The 19505-nt window shown below is 40.6% G+C and overlaps 1 protein-coding gene across 13 annotated transcripts in view; it reads right to left on the bottom strand.

Annotated features, from left to right (window-relative positions):
* Positions 1 to 19505, bottom strand: part of LOC126481976 (C-Jun-amino-terminal kinase-interacting protein 4) — a 271973-nt gene that overhangs the window by 233177 nt on the left and 19291 nt on the right. For all 13 annotated transcript variants that reach the window (XM_050106008.1, XM_050106016.1, XM_050105951.1 and 10 more), the window contains exons 6-7: positions 15381 to 15498; positions 15220 to 15311 (exon numbers count right to left, since the gene is read on the bottom strand). In XM_050106008.1, coding sequence (XP_049961965.1) covers positions 15220 to 15311; positions 15381 to 15498 — 210 coding nt within the window. The remainder of the gene's footprint in view (positions 1 to 15219; positions 15312 to 15380; positions 15499 to 19505) is intronic.

Here is a 19505-nt window from a genome sequence, read left to right as displayed (position 1 = left end):
CCCACTCCACAATGGTGATTCAGCATAGATCCCTCAGAGTGGTTGGTGGGTCACGTCATCCATAAACAGCCCTTTTCAATCTATCCCAGATATGTTCCATAGGGTTCATGTCTAGAGAACATGCTGGCCACTCTAGTCGAGCGATGCTGTTATCCTGAAGTAAGTCATTCACAAGATGTGCACGATTGGAGCACGAATTGTCGTCCATGAAGACTAATGTCTCACCAATATGCTGCCGATATGGTTGCACTATCTGTCGGAGGATGGCATTCACGTATTGTACAGCCATTAGGGCGCCTTCCATGACAACCAGTGCCATGACAACCAGTGATGTACGTTGGCCCCCACATAATGCCACCCCAACACAGCAGGGAGCCTCCACATTGTTGCAGCACTCAATGGGCAGTGTGTTGTCTAAAGCGTTCAGTCTGACCAGGTTGCCTCCAAACATGTCTCCGACAACTGTCTGGTTGAAAGCATATGTGACACTCATCGGTGATGCCAATCCTGAGCGGTCCATTCGGCATGTTGTTGGGCCCATCTGCATGGTGTTGTGATTGCAAAGATGGACCTCATCATCGACATCGGGAGTGAAGTTGCACATCATGTAGCCTATTGTGCAAAGTTTGAGTCATAACATGACATCCTGTGGCTGCACAAAAAGCATTATTCAACATGGTGGTGTTGCTGTCAGGGTTCCTCCAAGGCATAATCCATAGGTAGTGGTCATCCACTGCAGTAGTAGCCTTTGGACTGCCTGAGCGAAGCATGTCATCGACATTTCCTGTCTCTCTGTATCTCCTCCATGCCCGAACAACAGCGCTTTGGTTCACTCCGAGACACCTGGACACTTCTCTTGTTGAGAGTCCTTCTTGGCACAAAGTACCAATGCGGATGAGACTGAACCGTGGTATTGACCATCTAGGCATGGATGAACTACAAACAACACGAGCCGTGTACCCCTTTCCTGGTGGAATGGCTGGAACTGGTCGGCTGTCAGACCCCCTCCATCTAAAAGGCGCTGCTCATGCATGGTTGTTTACATCTTTGGGTGGGTTTAGTGACATCTCTGAATAGTCAAAGGGAGAGTGTCTGTGATACAATATCCACAGTCAATGTCTGCCTTCAGGAGTTCTGGGAACGAGGGTGATGCTAAACTTTTTTTGATGTGTGTATTATCTTCTACATCCACATCTACATGGATACTCTGCAAATCGCGCTTGAGTGAATGCCTGGTAGAGGGTTCATAGAACCACTTTTACAATAATTCTCTATTATCCCACACTAACAGTGCGCGAAAAAAATGAACACCTATATCTTTCCGTGGGAGCTCTGATTTCCCTTAATTTATTATGATGATCATTTCTCCCTATGTAGGTCAGTGTCAATAAAATATTTTTTGCATTCAGAGGAGGCAGTTTGTGACAAATTTTGTGAGAAGATTCCACCACAACAGAAAGTGCCTTTGTTTTAATGATGCCCATCGCAAATCCTGTACCATGCCTGTGACATTCTGTTCCCTCCTTTGCAATAATACAAAATGTGATGCTCTTCTTTTAACTTTCTCGATGGGCTCCATTAATCCTATCTGGTAAGGATCACAGATCGCACAGCAGTTCTCCAAAAGAGGATGGACAGACGTTGTGTGGATCTGTTACATTTTTAAGTGTTCTGCTGATAAAATGCAGTCTTTGGTTTGCCTTCCCCACAACATTACCTATGCGTTCTTTCCCATTTAAATTGTTCTTAATTGTAATTCCTATGTATTTAGCTGAATTTATGGCCTTTAGATCAGATGATTTATTGTGTAACCAAGTTTAACAGATTCCTTTTAGCAATCATGTGCATGACCTCACACTGTTCATTATTTAGGATCAATTGCCAATTTTCGCACAGTTTAGATATCTTTTCTAAACGATTTTGCAATTTGTTTTCAACTTCTGTTGAGTTTACTAGATGTTAAATGATAGCATCATCTGCAAACAACCTATGACAGCTGCTCAGATTGTCTCCTAAATCATTCATATAGATAAGGAACAGCAGAAGGCCTATAACACGAGCTTGGGGAGCGCCAAAAATCATTTCTGTTTTACTCGAAGACTTTCCATCAATTACTACAAACTGTGACCTCTCTGACAGGAAATCATGAAACCAATCACATAACTGAGACAATATTCCATAAGCATGCAATTTCACTACATGCCACTTGTGTGGTACAGTGCCAAAGACCTTTTGGAAATCTAGAAATATGTAATCAATTTGAAAGCCCTTCTCAATAACACTCAACAGTTCGTGTGAGTGAAGAGCTAGTTGAATTTCACAATAATAATGTTTTCTAAAGCCATGTTGACTGTGTGTCAATAGACCATTCTCTTCAAGGTAATTCGTAATGTTTGAGCACAACAATGTTCCAAAATCCTGCTGCATATCGACATTAATGCTATGAGCCTGTAATTCAGTGCATTACTCCTATTACCTTCCTTGAATACTGGTGTGACCTGTGTGAGTTTCCAGTCTTTGGGTACGAATCTTTTGACAAGTGAGCAGTTGTGTATGACTTTTAAGTATGGAGGTATTGCATCAGCATACTCTGAATGGAACCTAATTGGTACACAGTCTTGACTTGCTTTTATTAAGTGACTTTAATTGATTCACTACTCCGAGGATATCTACTTCTACGTTACTCATGTTGGCAGCTGTTCTTGATTCGAGTTCTGGAATATTTACTTCACTGTCTTTGGAGAAGAAATTTCGAAAGGCTATGTTTAGTAACATTGCTTTCGCAGCACTGTCATCGATGGTATTTCCACTGCTATCACATAGAGAAGGCATTGACTGTGTCTTGCCACTAGCATACTTTACATACGACCAGAATCTTTCTGATTTTCTGCCAGATTTTGTTGTGAAAACTATTACAAGCATCTCACACTGATGTCCACGCTATATTTCGATCTTCTCTAAAAGATTGATAATCTTGGTGATTTTGCATTCGTCTGAATTTGGCATGCTTTTTTCATTGTTTCCACAGCAATGTTCAGACCAGTTTTTTGTACCAAGGGGGATCAGCGCCGTGATTTGTTAATTTATTTGGTATAAATCCAATTTCCTTGAATTCAAGCCACATCTGGTCTACCTGTATATTGCTAATTTGGAAGAAGTGGAGATTGTCTCTCAGGAGGGTGTCAAGAGAATTTTTATCAGGCTTTTGAATAGATATATGAAGAAACTGCAAAAAGGTGGGAATTTAAGGAGATCGGACCTGGATAAACTGACTAAACCAGAGGTTGTACAGAGTTTCAGGGAGAGCGTAAGGGAACAAATGGCAGGAATGGGGGAAAGAAATGCAGTAGAAGAAGAATGGGTAGCTTTGAGGGATGAAGTAGTGAAGGCAGCAGAGGATCAAGTAGGTAAAAAGACGAGGGCTAGTAGAAATCCTTGGGTAACAGAAGAAATATTGAATTTAATTGACGAAAGGAGAAAATATAAAAATGCAGTAAATGAAGCTGGCAAAAAGGAATACAAACGTCTCAAAAACGAGATCAACAGGAGGTGCAAAATGGCTAAGCAGGGATGGCTAGAGGACAAATGTAAGGATGTAGAGGCTTATCTCACTAGGGGTAAGATAGATACTGCCTACAGGAAAATTCAAGAGACCTTTGGAGAAAAGAGAACCACTTGTATGAATATCAAGAGCTCAGATGGAAACCCAGTTCTAAGCAAAGAAGCGAAAGCAGAAAGGTGGAAGGAGTACAAAGAGGGTCTATAAAAGGGCGATGTACTTTAGGACAATATTATGGAAATGGAAGAGGATGTAGATGAAATGGGAGATATGATACTGCGTGAAGAGTTTGACAGAGCACTGAAGGACCTGAGTCGAAACAAGGCCCCGGGAGTAGACAACATTCCATTAGAACTACTGACGGCCTTGGGAGAGCCAGTCCTGACAAAACTCTACCATCTGGTGAGCAATATGTACGAGACAGGCGAAATACCCTCAGACTTCAAGAAGAATATAATAATTCCAATCCCAAAGAAAGCAGGTGTTGACAGATGTGAAAATTACCGAACAATCAGTTTAATAAGTCACGGATGCACAATACTAACGTGAATTCTTTACAGACGAATGGAAAAACTAGTAGAAGCCAACCTTGGGGAAGATCAGTTTGGATTCCGTAGAAATACTGGAACACGTGAGGCAATACTGACCCTACGGCTTATCTTAGAAGCTAGATTAAGGAAAGGCAAACCTATGTTTCTAGAATTTGTAGACTTAAGAGAAAGCTTTTGACAATGTTGACTGGAATACTCTCTTTCAAATTCTGAAGGTGGCAGGGGTAAAATACAGGGAGCGAAAGGCTATTTACAATTTGTATAGAAACCAAATGGCAGTTATAAGAGTTGAGGGGCATGAAAGGGAAGCAGTGGTTGGGAGGGGAGTGAGACAGGGTTGTAGCCTCTCCCCGATGTTATTCAATCTGTATATTGAGCAAGCAGTGAAGGAAACAAAAGAAAAATTCGCAGTAGGTATTAAAACCCATGGAGAAGAAATAAAAACTTTGAGGTTCGCCGATGACATTGTAATTCTGTCTGAGACAGCAAAGGACTTGGAAGAGCAGCTGAACGGAGGAAAGTGTCTTGATGGGAGGATATAAGATGAACATCAACAAAAGCAAAACGAGGATAATAGAATGTAGTCGAATTAAGTCGGGTGATGTTGAGGGTATTAGATTAGGAAATGAGACGCTTTAAGTAGTAAAGGAGTTTTGCTATTCGGGGAGCAAAATAACTGATGATGGTCAAAGTAGGGAGGATATAAAATGTAGACTGGCAATGGGAAGGAAAGCGTTTCTGAAGAAGAGAAATTTGTTAACATCGAGTATAGATTTAAGTGGATGGAAGTCGTTTCTGAAAGTATTTGTATGGAGCGTAGCCATGTATGGAAGTGAAACATGGACGATAAATAGTTTGGACAAGAAGAGAATAGAAGCTTTCGAAATGTGGTACTACAGAAGAATGCTGAAGATCAGATGGTTAGATCACATAACTAATGAGGAGGAGTTGAATAGGATTGGGGAGAAGAGAAGTTTGTGGCACAACTTGACTAGAAGAAGGGATCGGTTGGTAGGACATGTTCTGAGGCATCAAGGGATTACCAATTTAGTATTGGAGGGCAGCGTGGAGGGTAAAAATCGTAGAGGGAGACCAAGAGATGAGTACACCAAGCAGATTCAGAAGGATGTAGGCTGCAGTAGGTACTGGGAGATGAAGAAGCTTGCACAGGATAGAGTAGCATGGAGAGCTGCATCAAACCAGTCTCAGGACTGAAGACCGCAACAACAACAACGTCTTGTTTATTTTTGGAGGATTTGGGGGTTACAATATTCAATCTCGCTATGACAACTCTGTGTTCACTAATCCCTGTATCCATTTTGATGCTTGCTATTAGCTCAGGATTAATTGTTGCTAAGAGGTCAAGTGTGTTTTCACAACTGTTTACTATTCGCATGGGCTCATGAACTAACTGCTCAAAATAATTTTCAGATAATGCGTTTAGCACAATTTCAGATGATGCTTTATATGTACCTTTACATTTAAATAAGTATTTTCAGCAACATATCGAGCATAAATTAAAGTCACCACCAACTATAATTGTACAAGTCGGGTACGTGTTTGAAATTGAACTCAGGTTTTCTGTGAACCTTTCAGCAGTTTTTATCATCTAAATGGGAGGTCTGTAGAAGTATCCCATTATTATTTTATTCCCGTTGCCAGTATGACCTCTGCCCATACTAACATACAGAAACTGTCTGCTTCAATTTTACATTACACGATAAAATATTTCTAACAAATAAAAACACACCACCGCCAAATGTGTTTAGCCTATCTTTTTGGAACACCATTAGGTTCTTCAAAAAATTTTGGCTTAACTTATCTCCAGCTTTGGCAAGCAAGACTGGCAGCCTTTACCATTCTGAAAGCTGTTTGAAACCGCTTAGAATCTCTTCTGATCCAAAGTGACACACATCATTGATACCAATGTGAGCCACCACCTGCAGTTGGCTGCACCCTGTGCTCTTCATGGCAACTGAAATGACACTTTCCACTTTTGGAATGACTCCATGTGGTATGCACACGGAGGGCACATCGGCTTTCTTCCCCTCCTTGGCAGCCATGTCCATAAGGGGACCCATAATGCACCTAACATTGGAACCCCATACTATCAATAATCCCACTCCCTGCATTGCCTGGATCTTGCAGGCTGAGAGGTTCCCTCTCAAACAGGGCAAGCAACTGCATCTGGCTGAGGGACAGTGTCAGCCATAGATAGCACCTGGAACCTGTTTGTCAGGCTAACTGGGAGGCCTTACGTGCGGCCCCCTGGGAAGTCTTTTGCCACCTGCCATGCCCCAAACTGACATCCCATTCGACCACGAGTAAGTGATCAACCTCAGTGCAGCACAACTGGACTGGTCACCGGTATGGGCCGATCAGTGGACTCAGGCATGCCGGACGTATGTTGCATCCGCACGGCCGGCCCACAACAGTGATGCCCATCCACTGCTGCTTCAAGCTGTGTAATTGAAGCCATCACAGCCTGGAGCTGAGAGCAAAGTGTCACAAACTTGGCTCATATCCACAAACAGCCATCACGGTCCCTAACCATGCTAAAGACCATGGAAAACTAAACTACACAGACAAACAAGGACAACCGACTTGTGCCATGGAACTCTACTGTAGACACTGTGGATAACAAGAATTGTGTCTAATAAATTAGATCAACACACAGGGATTCAAAAACTGAACCCCCAAAGAATTCAGGTAAGACTAAACAATTCACTCCTAATGAGGAACTTTTAATGTATCACAAAATCAGTTTACTTTACAATGCAAACGAAAATGTGAGAACAGTGTCTATTAAATATAAAATTAACATGCAGAAACACAAGAAACTCAACTACCAAAGCACACAGATGAAACTACACAATTCGCTCCTGGTTGGAAACTCGTAAAATGCCAAAAAATCGGTTACTTCCCTCTGGCTCCTTGTGTCTCGGCCAGCTGCCACTGACTGACTAACCTTAAATGTAATCAAAGGAATGCGGACGACGTGGGTAACTAATCCATTAGATTTTGATAACACAGCTGCTGAACTCCATTTCTCCAACAGACATTTTGACTGTGTATCTTTTGACTCATTCAAAAGACGGCCAAAATTTTGTTGTTGTGGTCTTCAGTCCTGAGACTGGTTTGATGCAGCTCTCCATGCTACTCTATCCTGTGCAACCTACATCCTTCTGAATCTGTTTATACTCATCTCTTGGTCTCCCTCTACGATTTTTACCCTCCACGCTGCCCTCCAATACTAAACTGGTGGTTGTAGATCGCATTTCATTGGTCCTGTTGTCTTCATAGCAGCTTATGCATAAGACATTGGACAAGTCAAGTTATAAATATACAGGCTGAAAGTCATTTCAAGGAATACATATTTAAGCTTACAATAATACACTTTACACGTAAGTATTTATATAACACATTTCATAAATTTAAATATTCTTCAATGGAGTAAAAGCAGTGATACTGTAAATATGACTTTAGAGATTTTCCAAATGTATTGACCTTAGTGATAGGTTTTATGTTTTCAGGAAGTTTGTTATAAAGCTTAACTCCCATGTGAAAAGTACCTTTTTGGCACAGTGCTGTGCTGATTTGAGTCATATGTAAGTTTCTGTTTTGTCTGGTAAAGTGCTCATGTATATCACAGTTTTTTTGCAATCTCCGGTCCTTGCCTATTACATTTAATTTAAAGAACAAAAGGGTTTCCATAATGTATACACATGGTAATGGAGGAATACCAGATTTCTTAAACAGGGGTTTACAAGAGTCTCTAGGCTTGCACCCAAACAAGATTCTAATGGCCCTTTTTTGTAGTTTAATAGTGCTATTAGCTGTTTTAGAGTTTCCCCAGAAGGTGACCCCATATCTAAGACGAGAATGAAAGCACGCATGATATGCATTCAATACTGTTTTCTCACTACAGCATGATTTTAATGAACAAAGAAGGTAACATGGTTTGCTCAGTTCTGCATTGAGATTTTCAATATGCTTGTTCCATCTGATGTTATTCTGCAGCCAGAGTCTTAAGAATTTGGTTTCAGTACTGTTACCAACTGGTTCGTCATTGATAGAGACTGATGGGATAAACATGTCCTTGTTAGGAACATTGTGGAATTTTAGAGCAATGATTTTCTTACTGTTTACTACAAGCTGATTACTCTGTGCCCAGCTGCTAAGTTGTTTCGTGACCATGTTTACTGTCTGCTCTAACTGTTCATCGTCATCTCCTTTTAGTAGAATCGTGGTGTCATCTGCAAATATGATTGTTTTGTGTGCATCAACATTTAAGCTTAGATCATTTATGTGCAAAAGAAACAGAAGGGGTCCCAATACTGATCCTTGGGGTACACCACATTTTATTTGTTTCCCTTGATGCCTCAGAATATGCCCCACCAACCGATCCCTTTTCCTAGTCAAGTTATGCCACGAATTTCTCTTCTCTCCAATTCTATTCTATACCTCCTCGTTAGTTATGTGATCAACCCATCTAATCTTCAGCACTTTTCTGTAGCACCACAGTTCGAAAGCTTCTATTCTCTTCTTGTCTAAACTATTTATCGTCCACGTTTCACTTCCATACATGGCTACACTCCATACAAATACTCTCAGAAACGAGTTCCTGACACTTAAATCTATACTCGACGTTAACAAATTTCTCTTCTTCAGAAACACTTTCCTTGTCATTGCCAGTCTACATTTTATATCCTTTCTTCTTCGACCATCATCAGTTATTTTGCTCCCCAAATAGCAAAACTCATTTACTACTTTAAGCCTATCATTTCCTAATCTAATTCCCGCAGCACCACCCGATTTAATTCGACTACATTCCATTATCCTCGCTTCGCTTCTGTTGATGTTCATCTTATATCCTCCTTTCATGACACTGTCCACTTCGTTGAGCTGCTCTTCCAGGTCCTTTGCTGTCTCTGACAGAATTACAATGTTGTTGGCAAACCTCAAAGTTTTTATTTCTTCTCCATGGATTTTAATTCCTACTCCGATTTTTTCTTTTGTTTCCTTTACTGCTTGCTCAATATACAGATTGAATAATAACGGGGAGATACTACAACCTTGTCTCACTCCCTTCCCAACTACTGCTTCCCTTTCATGCCCCTCAACTCTTATAACTGCCATGTGGTTTCTGTCCAATTCGTAAATAGCCTTTCGTTCCCTGTATTTAACCCCTGCCACCTTCAGAATTTGAAAGAGAGTATCCGAGTCAACACTGTCAAAAGCTTTCTCTAAGTCTACAAATGCTAGAAACATAGGTTTGCCTTTCCTTAATCTATTTTCTAAGATAAGTCGTAGGGTCAGTATTGCCTCACATGTTCCAACATTTCTACAGAATCCAAACTGATCTTCCCCGAGGTCGGCTCCTACCAGTTTTTCCATTCGTCCGTAAAGAATTCGTATTAGTATTTTGCACCCGTGGCTTATTAAACTGATAATTCTTTAATTTTCACATCTGTCAACACCTGCTTTCTTTGGGATTGGAATTATTATATTCTTCTTGAAGTCTGAGGGTATTTCACCTGTCCCATACATCTTACCCACTAGATAGTAGAGTTTTGTTAGGCCTGGCTCTCCCAAGGCTGTCACTAGTTCTAATGGAATGTTGTCTACTCCTGGGGCCTTGTTTCGACTTAGGTCTTTCAGTGCTCTGTCAAACTCTTCACACAGTATCATATCTCCTATTTCACCTTCATCTACATTCGCTTCCATTTCGATAATATTGTCCTCAAGAACATCGCCCTTGTATAGACCCTCTTTATACTCCTTCCACCTTTCTGCTTTCCCTTCTTTGCTTAGAACTAGGTTTCCATCTGAGCTCTTGATATTCATGCAAGTGTTCTCTTTTCTCCAAAGGTCTCTTTAATTTTCCTGTAGGCATTATCTATCTTACCCCTAGTGATATGCGCCTCTACATCCTTACATTTGTCCTCTAGCCATCCCTGCTTAGTCATTTTGCACTTACTGTTGATCTCATTTTTGAGACATTTGTATTCCTTTTTGCCTGCTTCATTTACTGCATTTTTATATTTTCGCCTTTCGTCAATTAAATTCAATATCTCTTCTGTTATCCGAGGATTTCTACTAGCCCTTGTCTTTTTACCTACTTGATCCTCAGCTACCTTCACTATTTCATCTCTCAAAGCTACCCATTCTTCTTCTACTGCATTTCTTTCCCCCATTCTTGTGAATCGTTCCCTAATGCTCTCCCTGCAGCTCTCTACAACCTCTGGTTCTTTCAGTTTATCCAGGTCCCATCTCCTCAAATTCCCACCTTTTTGCAGTTTCTTCAGTTTTAATCTACAGTTCATAACCAATAGATGTACACGACTGAAATAAGTTGAAGAAATGGAGTTTCTGCAGCTGCACATCCAAAATCTAATTGGTCAGTCAATGGGATGCAAAAACATTAAGGTGCACATAATGTAACTCCCAAATGACAGTTTGTGTTGTAGGCAGTATTTTTTAATGTGGGCAGATATAGTGTGTGAAATATAGGCCAGAAAAGTAGTTTTTCATCAGAATACATACAATGTTTTAAAAAATAGCCCACATTCAACAGTGAAACCCTGTCTCTTGCAAAGGAATCACAGGAATTCTGTGTTTGATGAACCGAAAGGTACGACAAATTTGGAAGAAAAATTATTCATAAATCAAAACCTAAACAACATTGTAAAATAAATGAAGACTGTTTTTATCAAAAGTTTCAATACAAATTATTCAATCCTTTTACGTGCCAGCCATTCATCTTATCTGCAAGACATTAAGTGTGTTGTACATTATGAAGTCTGAACAACAGTTTTATTTATGAACAGTAAACCTTCTCAGGATACAGCTTTATTTCGTAAATTAAACTTCAAAGAGACTATATAAAAACAAAAATATTTCAGAAAATATCCAGGGATAACACTTTGCAGTGAATGCTACAGCATTTTCCTTTTATCACTCTTCACAGGCACTTCAATATATTTTCTAAATGGATATTAAAATATCTGAATCAAATATGAGCACCCACTTAATAGTCACTGAAACAGAGACAAGTGCAGCACAACTAGAAGACACACACATTAGTGACATAGCTTCAAATCTCTGGATGTGCTGCCTTGTTTCACCAAATCTACAGTTTCTGAAACATAATTCAGACTGGCTGTCTCTGCATATCCACGCCAATCACTCACTCAAAACCTAATGCACACGACTCAAACTCAAGAAGTTGTCCATTACAATCCCATGAGCCTACCCTATATTAGAGTAGTTCAACTCACTGCTGACAGTTTCTCTTCTGCCCTACTTTGGATAGAACATTAGGTAATAGTTCTCACTTAATAGATATACCCAAGCCAGTGCAACATACAATACACTTTAAATAAAAGACTGATGTCATTACGCAAATGTATTGCAACTCCTACATTCACTAAAACAGTTCATAAATGGTTCTATACAACTGTACGAGTTAGGTTTTCTGTGTGCATCACGATTTCAAAACATTCTTGCATATTCACAGTTACAGAAAAACAGCTACACTTTACAAAGAGACTGCGAAGTTGTTACTTAATCAAGGTCTAGGTACTGACTGACTACTGCTCCAGTGCCAGTTACTGTTACAATGTTGGCACAGATTAAACCACAAGTGGCCTCTTTTGAGAAATGCTACATCTTTCCCGTATTTTATAAACGTGAGATTTATTCAGAAAATACATTATCACGATATGTAAGGGATAAGAAGTTCTCCCCCATGTTTATTCTTCCACTGACAATATAATTATTAACAATAATTGATAGCCACGTGAAAAAATTGTTAACTATAAGGCTTCAAATTCGTTATCTTGTTTAACAAATCAAGCCTTGCTACCGAAAAGTTATTAACCTCCAGGTTAGCCTGACAAACAGGTTCCAGGTGCTATCTATGGCCTATGGCATTACGTATGAACAGCGACTAACAATTGTGGATTGCACAGTTTTACAAAATTTTATAGAAATATATTAATTTTATAATTTAAAAAATAAGTCTATAAATTCATATCTAATTTGTCAATCCATTCAAGGGCTGCCTCTGTCACTTCAAAGAAATCTTCCAAGTTCCCATGGTAGGCTTTTCTGCTACAGCTTGTTACAATGTGATGGATTGTCTGGTGTTCATTTCCACAGTCACATTGAGAAGATGAAGTCCTTCCCCATCAGTAGAGGCTTTCAGCACAGATGCTATGGCCCATGTGGATCCGATTAATTGTTTTCAAGGAACGTTATGTTAGTTCCATACCGCCTGGTCGTGTGTCAGGTCTTTGGAGGGTTTGATGTTCCTCATGGGCAATAGTGTTCCACATTTCTGTCCACTTTTTGTTGATACTGAAAGTAGCTGCCTATAGTGATTCTGCCAGTAGGACAGATGGCTGCCTAGATTTTAATTGGTTCATTCGGAGTGCAGGAATGTCGGAGTGCATTGGAAGGTTGGAGATTTTAAGTAATTTTTGGTATTCCTTAAGGAGGGCATTCTGTCTTTGGAGGTCTGGTGGCGCAATGTTGCTTAGAGATGGTAACCACTACAGAGGAGTAGATCTGATGTAGTCTGCGCTTACATCTGCATTGCTGCATTTAGCTCCACATCAATTTTTCTCACATATGTGCTATTAAGCCACACTGGGGCACAATATTCAACAACAGAGCAGACCAGCCCTAAGGCAGTGCATCACAGTGTCGTAGCTCTTGTGTCCCATGAGGTATCACTCAGCTTCCGTATTATGATATTGCGTGACCTCAGCTTTGATGCGGTGTTTTCTATGTGCTTCCTGTAAGAGAGGGTTCTATCAAGAGTCACTCCTAGATATTTTGGAGTGTCTCGATGGTGGAGGACCTGACGACTGAAAGTGACATTCAACTTCACATTGGCCATTCTGCTGTTAAGGTGAAAGGAGCTGACTTCAGTCTTCGTTGGTTTTGGTATCAGTCTACACTTATTGAAGTATCATCTACTGTGCTTCGATCTGCGGATAGGATCTCCTCACCAGCTTCAATTGTTCTCTGTTGGGTGGCCAAGACCAGATCGTCTGCATAGATGACCTTCCTTGACTCTGTTTCAGGGAGGTCAGATGTATACAAGTTGAACAGGATTGGTGCCAAATTGAGCCTTGCGGAAGACCTATCACCTTTCTTCTTCCTGCATAGTTGGTTGCCACGGACTACTAGGTAGTGTCTCTCAGACAGCATGTTGTTTATGAGCCTGATTGTGGTTTGGCAGTGTATAACACTGGCAAGTTTGTGCAAGAGTCCTTGTCTCCATACTGTATCACAGGCAGCTGTAAGACCAATAAAAGCCACTGATGTTTTAAGGCGACATTGGAATTCAGCTTCTATGTGTGTAGATAGGCTGAGCACTTTGTATCCGCAGTTTCTGTTTGGTCTGAATCCTGCCTGATCGATGAGAATAACTTCATGGATCTTTGAACCAATTCGGTTGAGGATGATTCTTTCCAAAACTTGTAGGAGCAGCTCACAAGGGTGACTGGACGATAGCTAGCAGTTTTTTTCGCTGGTTTACCCAGCTTCGGTATTGCTACGATTTTTGTTCTTTTGAATGCTTTTGGAATTTTTCCTGATAGCATAATATTGGTGAAGAAACTTGCAAGCCATCTATGTGTCCTTTTACCACAACAGATGAGGAACTCTGGATGTATCCCATCAAATCCTGGAGCTTAGCCTTTTTTCATTCCTTTGACTGCTGCAGTGATCTTATCTACAATGAAGTCTCTGGAGTACTCCGACTTGTTGGGTGCCTTCTACTTCAGGTTTCTAAGCTTTTTCTTAACCATTCTTTGGTGTGGCTTAAGTGGGGGCACTTTGGAGAGCAAGAACTTATTCTATTCGCAATCTGGTCTGGTGTTACTTCAGGATCTTTTCGGGTGGGTGGTCGACCTCCTCCCAGTCTTCTCGAGAGGTTCCATACCTCTCTGCTTGACCTCTTAAAATCCAGACTTTGTTTTTTACTACCAGCACTCTTTACAAGCTTTATCAAGGTGTCTTAGGGAGTTCTGTAGCAGTTCCACTGTCACTGGTGGTTAAATAAGACTGATAAAGAGTTTTTCGCAGTCATTACTCCAGACTGGGATATATTCTCTCCAGAATCCTCTAGGCACACATTTTTTTTTGTTGTTGTTGAAACTGCTCTGATGAATCTTTCAAAATTTTCACTTAGTGGGTGGATCCATCTGATCACTTTACCAAGTTCTTTGGAGAATTTAGTCCAGTCTGCTTTCCCGTAGTTCCATCTTGGTCTAGGCATTGATCTGATTAGAGGAATTTGAATTCATGTGTCTAGAATTACCAGCTGGTGTTGGCTTTTTGGGAAACCTCAGGGGACTGTCCTCACTGCATATAGAGGTTGTAAGGTGTTCACCTAAGATAGGCCACCTCACTCCACTATCTAGCTTAGCTAGGCATTAGCTTATTCTTACAAGCCATCTGACTGAGATAAATGCAGTAACAGCAGTGGTCAGTCGAGCACTACCTGCTACATTTACCATAACTGGACAAACAAATACATGCTCCCAATTTCAAAATAAATTACTTTTAGGACCAGCAAAGGTCACACTTTGATAGGAGATAGGTTACTACCCCAGCCTCTAAATTAGATATAATTTGACAGCAATAGCCGCTACAGCACTTAGGGATATTATTTGATGGATCACCTATAGTAGATGCATGCCTACTTGTTTGGGCATAGACTTGATGCCTTACTACTGCTGGATTTCAGATACATCTGATGATGAGGCTAAGACCTTGAAACCATGGTAGTGCATAGAGACTTCTGCCTGGCAAGACTTCAGTCACTAACGTATTTTACAACTATGGCAGGTTTGTTTACCATGAACATGTTGCAGAATTGTTGTGGATGCTCCTCAAATAAAAATTTATATCTCTGTTGCGTCAGTTTAAAAACTGGAGTCTGCTGTTCTTGTTGGGCTGAGTGGGTCCCTAGGCCTGTTCCAGTACAAGTAAAGACAGGTAATACACTCAGTCTCTGAAGTAGACTGTTCACATTAAGATTGCTCCGTTGTAAAGAACAGTGTTATATATCACTACTTTAAGCAAATACTATACCTGTAATATCTGCCCCTTCATCCATTTCACCAAGTGCTTCTGCATCTTGAAAACTCAATTCCTGGTACAACGTATTCCCACTTCGCTGCTCTCTGAAATAACAGGCCTATTAGCAGCAACTGTATGTTTTGCCACATATCACAACATTCAAAAGTACACACCTCTTTGTCTTGCTCCGGCCTATTGGAGAAACAACTGTTGTTGACATTCCCTCTACGTCTTCCAGTTCCGGTGTTGAATCCTTTGTGCTTGGTGTAAGTCCATCAACCCAGCCTCCTCCTGTTTAATACAAGAACACTTTTCTCAGTATATTTGAATTAAATGAATACAATATATTCATTATATAATTCCAACCAGAAAGTAAAGGAAGATAGTTTCTAAGAAACAATCTGACAACAGTTAAATGTAACATAATCGATGAATTTAATTGGAATCTCAGGCCAGTTTTTCAACAAGGTAAATATCTATGCAAAACAAAATTGTTAGTGAAGTATGAGAAATATCAAAAGAATTCTAATTAATTCTCAGGATGCTGTTACATTCCTGAAACAGTGATGATGATGATGTACAAATGAAATACACAAGATTGTCGGGAGACTTCCTATCCAAATGTGACAATTAAAGGAATCTTTGACAATTGGGATAATCATATCATCACATACCATAGTACCCACAATGTACAAACAAGCAATAACTGGGAATGCAGTACAATTTTCAAACTCTAAGAAGCATAGTGCTGCGTTATCCACCAATAACTATGTTTATAAAATGGTCATGCAGCTCATGCTGACCACTGTTCAGCAGTTAGCAATATCACACAAAGTTTTTGTAAACAGTGAAATATAAAGTTACAAAATGTTACTCTCAACAAAGTTATTCAATTCTTTATTTTTTATTAACTCCCAATTGTTCCATGTGGCGCACAGGCACTATGCAAGACATATTTTATGCATAAAAGTCCACTGACTGTCTGTATTTTGGGTTTTTATTTCCAATAGATATTTAAGAGTGAGAGTTCCATTGTCAGGGTTTCCAAGATTCACACTATGCTATTCAGTGATGTTGAGAAGCCTAAAGTAAATCTTGAAAACAATGATGATGGAATCTTTGCTTGAAAGATGTACAGAAATAAAAACTTGGCAGCATTAAAATCCTCCTCCCATGAACCATGGATCTTGCTGTTGGTGGGGAGGCTTGTGTGCCTGAGCGATACAGATAGTTGTACCGTAGGTACAACCACAATGGGAGGGTATCTGTTGAGAGGCCAGATAAACGTGTGGTTCTTGCAGACAGGCAGCAGCCTTTTCAGTAGTTGCAGGGGCAACAGTCTGGATGATTGACTTATCAAGCCTTGTAACATCAGCATAATGACCTTGCTGTGCTGGTACTGTGAATGACCGAAAGCAAGGGAAAACCACACTCTTAATTTTTCCCGAGGCCATGCAACTCGACTGTATGGTTAAATGATGATGGCATGTCTTCTTGGGAAAAATATTCCAGAGGTAAAATAGTCCCCTATTCAGTTTTCCGGGTGGGGACTACTCACGAGGACGTTGTTATCAGGAGAAACGAAACTGGTGCTCTATGAATCGGAGCATGGAATGTCAGCTCCCTTAATCGGGCAGGTAGGTTAGATAATTTTAAAAGGGAAATGGATAGGTTAAAGCTAGATATAGTGGGAATCAGTGAAGCTCAGTGTCAGGAGGAACAAGACTACTGGTCAAGTGAATACAGGGTTGTAAATACAAAATCAAATATCGGTAATGCAGGAGTAGGCTTAATAATGAATTAAAAAATAGAAGCTAGGGTAAGCTACCGCGAACAGCATAGTGAACACATTATTGTAGCAAAGATAGACACGAAGCCCATGCCAACCACAGTAGTACAAGTTTATATGCCAATTAGCTCCGCAGATGACAAAGAGATTGAAGAAATGTACAATGAGATAAAAGAAATTATTCAGATAGTGAAGCGAGATGAAAATTTAATAGTCATGGTGGACTGGAATTCAATAGTAGGAAAAGGAAGAGAAGGAAAAGTAGTAGGTGAATACAGAATGGGGGTAAAGAATGAAAGAGGAAGACACATGGTAGAATTTTGCACAGAGCATAACTTAATCATAGCTAACACTTGGTTTAAGAATCATGAAAGAAGGCTGTATACATGTAAGAGGTCTGGAGACACTGGAACATTTCAGATAGATTATGTAATGGTAAGACAGATACAGGGTTATTACAAATGATTGAAGCGATTTCACATATCTACAATAACTTTATTATTTGAGATATTTTCACAATGCTTTGCACACACATACAAAAACTCAAAAAGTTTTTTTAGGCATTCACAAATGTTCGAAATGTGCCCCTTTAGTGATTCAGCAGACATCAAGCCGATAATCAAGTTCCTCCCACACTCGGCGCAGCGTGTCCCCATCAATGAGTTCGAAAGCATCGTTGATGCGAGCTCGCAGTTCTGTCACCCCACAGAAAGAAATCGCATGGGGTTAAGTCGGGAGAGCGTGGAGGCCATGACATGAATTGCTGATCATGATCTCCACCACGACCGATCCATCGGTTTTCCAATCTCCTGTTTAAGAAATGCCGAACATCATGATGGAAGTGCGGTGGAGCACCATCCTGTTGAAAGATGAAGTCGGCGCTGTCGGTCTCCAGTTGTGGCATGAGCCAATTTTCCAGCATGTCCAGATACACGTGCCCTGTAACGTTTCTTTCACAGAAGAAAAAGGGGCCGTAAACTTTAAACCGTGAGATTGCACAAAACACGTTAACTTTTGGTGAATTGCGAATTTGCTGCACGAATGCGCGAGGATTCTCTACCGCCCAGATTCGCACATTGTGTCTGTTCACTTCACCATTAAGAAAAAATGTTGCTTCATCACTGAAAACAAGTTTCGCACTGAACACATCCTCTTCCATGAGCTGTTGCAACCGCGCCGAAAATTCAAAGTGTTTGACTTTGTCATCGGGTGTCAGGGCTTGTAGCAATTGTAAACGGTAAGGCTTCTGCTTTAGCCTTTTCCGTAAGATTTTCCAAACCGTCGGCTGTGGTATGTTTAGCTCCCCGCTTGCTTTATTCGTCGACTTCCGTGGGCTACGCGTGAAACTTGCCCGCACGCGTTCAACTGTTTCTTCACTCACTGCAGGCCGACCCGTTGGTTTCCCCTTACAGAGGCATCCAGAAGCTTTAAACTGCGCATACCATCACCGAATGGAGTTAGCAGTTGGTGGATCTTTGTCGAACTTCGTCCTGAAGTGTCGTTGCACTGTTATGACTGGCTGATGTGAGTGCATTTCAAGCACGACATACGCTTTCTCGGCTCCTGTCGCCATTTTGTCTCACTGAGCTCTCGAGCGCTCTGGCGGCAGAAACCCGAAGTGCGGCTTCAGCCGAACAAAACTTTATGAGTTTTTCTACGTATCTGTAGTGTGTCGTGACCATATGTCAATGAATGGAGCTACAGTGAATTTATGAAATCGCTTCAATCATTTGTAATAGCCCTGTATTTATGGTTGTGAACTGTAGATTAAATCTGAAGAAACTGCAAAAACATAGGAATTTAAGATGATGGGACCTGGATAAACAAAGAACCAGAGGTTGCAGAGACTTTCTTTCAGAGAGAGCATTAGGGAATGATTGACAAGAACGGAGGAAAGAAATACAGTAGAAGAAGAATGCATAGCTTTGGGAGAGGAAACAGAGAAGGCAGCAGAGGATCAAGTAGGTAAAAAGACAAGGGCTAGTAGAAATCCTATGGTAATAGAAGAAATATTGAATTTAATTGACAAAAGGAGAAAATATAAAAATGCAGTAAATGAAGCAGGCAAAAAGGAATACAAACGTCTCAGAAATGAGATCGACAGGAAGTGCAAAATGGCTAAGCAGGGATGGCTAGAGGACAAATGCGAGGATGTAGAGGCGCATATCACTAGGGGTAAGATAGATACTGCCTACAGGAAAATTAGACAGACCTTTGGAGAAAAGACAACCACTTGTATGAATATCAGGAGCTCAGATGGAAAACGAATTCTAAGTAAAGATGGGAACGCAGAAAGGTGGAAGGAGTATATAGAGAGTGATAATTAATTGAAACCCTCAGCTATAGGCAGCTGAAGGTTTCAATTAATTGTCATTTATGCTAGAGAAGCTGCACGGTCATCAATGGTATCTGTTCCTGCGAGAAGGGTTACTATCTTCTCATGTATATAGAATGTCTATACAAGGGCGATGTACATGAGCACAATATTATGGAAATGGAAGAGGACGTA

Source organism: Schistocerca serialis, chromosome 1, assembly GCF_023864345.2.
Source record: "Schistocerca serialis cubense isolate TAMUIC-IGC-003099 chromosome 1, iqSchSeri2.2, whole genome shotgun sequence".
Lineage (NCBI taxonomy): Eukaryota > Metazoa > Arthropoda > Insecta > Orthoptera > Acrididae > Schistocerca > Schistocerca serialis.
The sequence above is the reverse complement of the archived record's forward strand: the minus strand, read 5'-3'. Positions and strand labels throughout refer to the sequence as shown.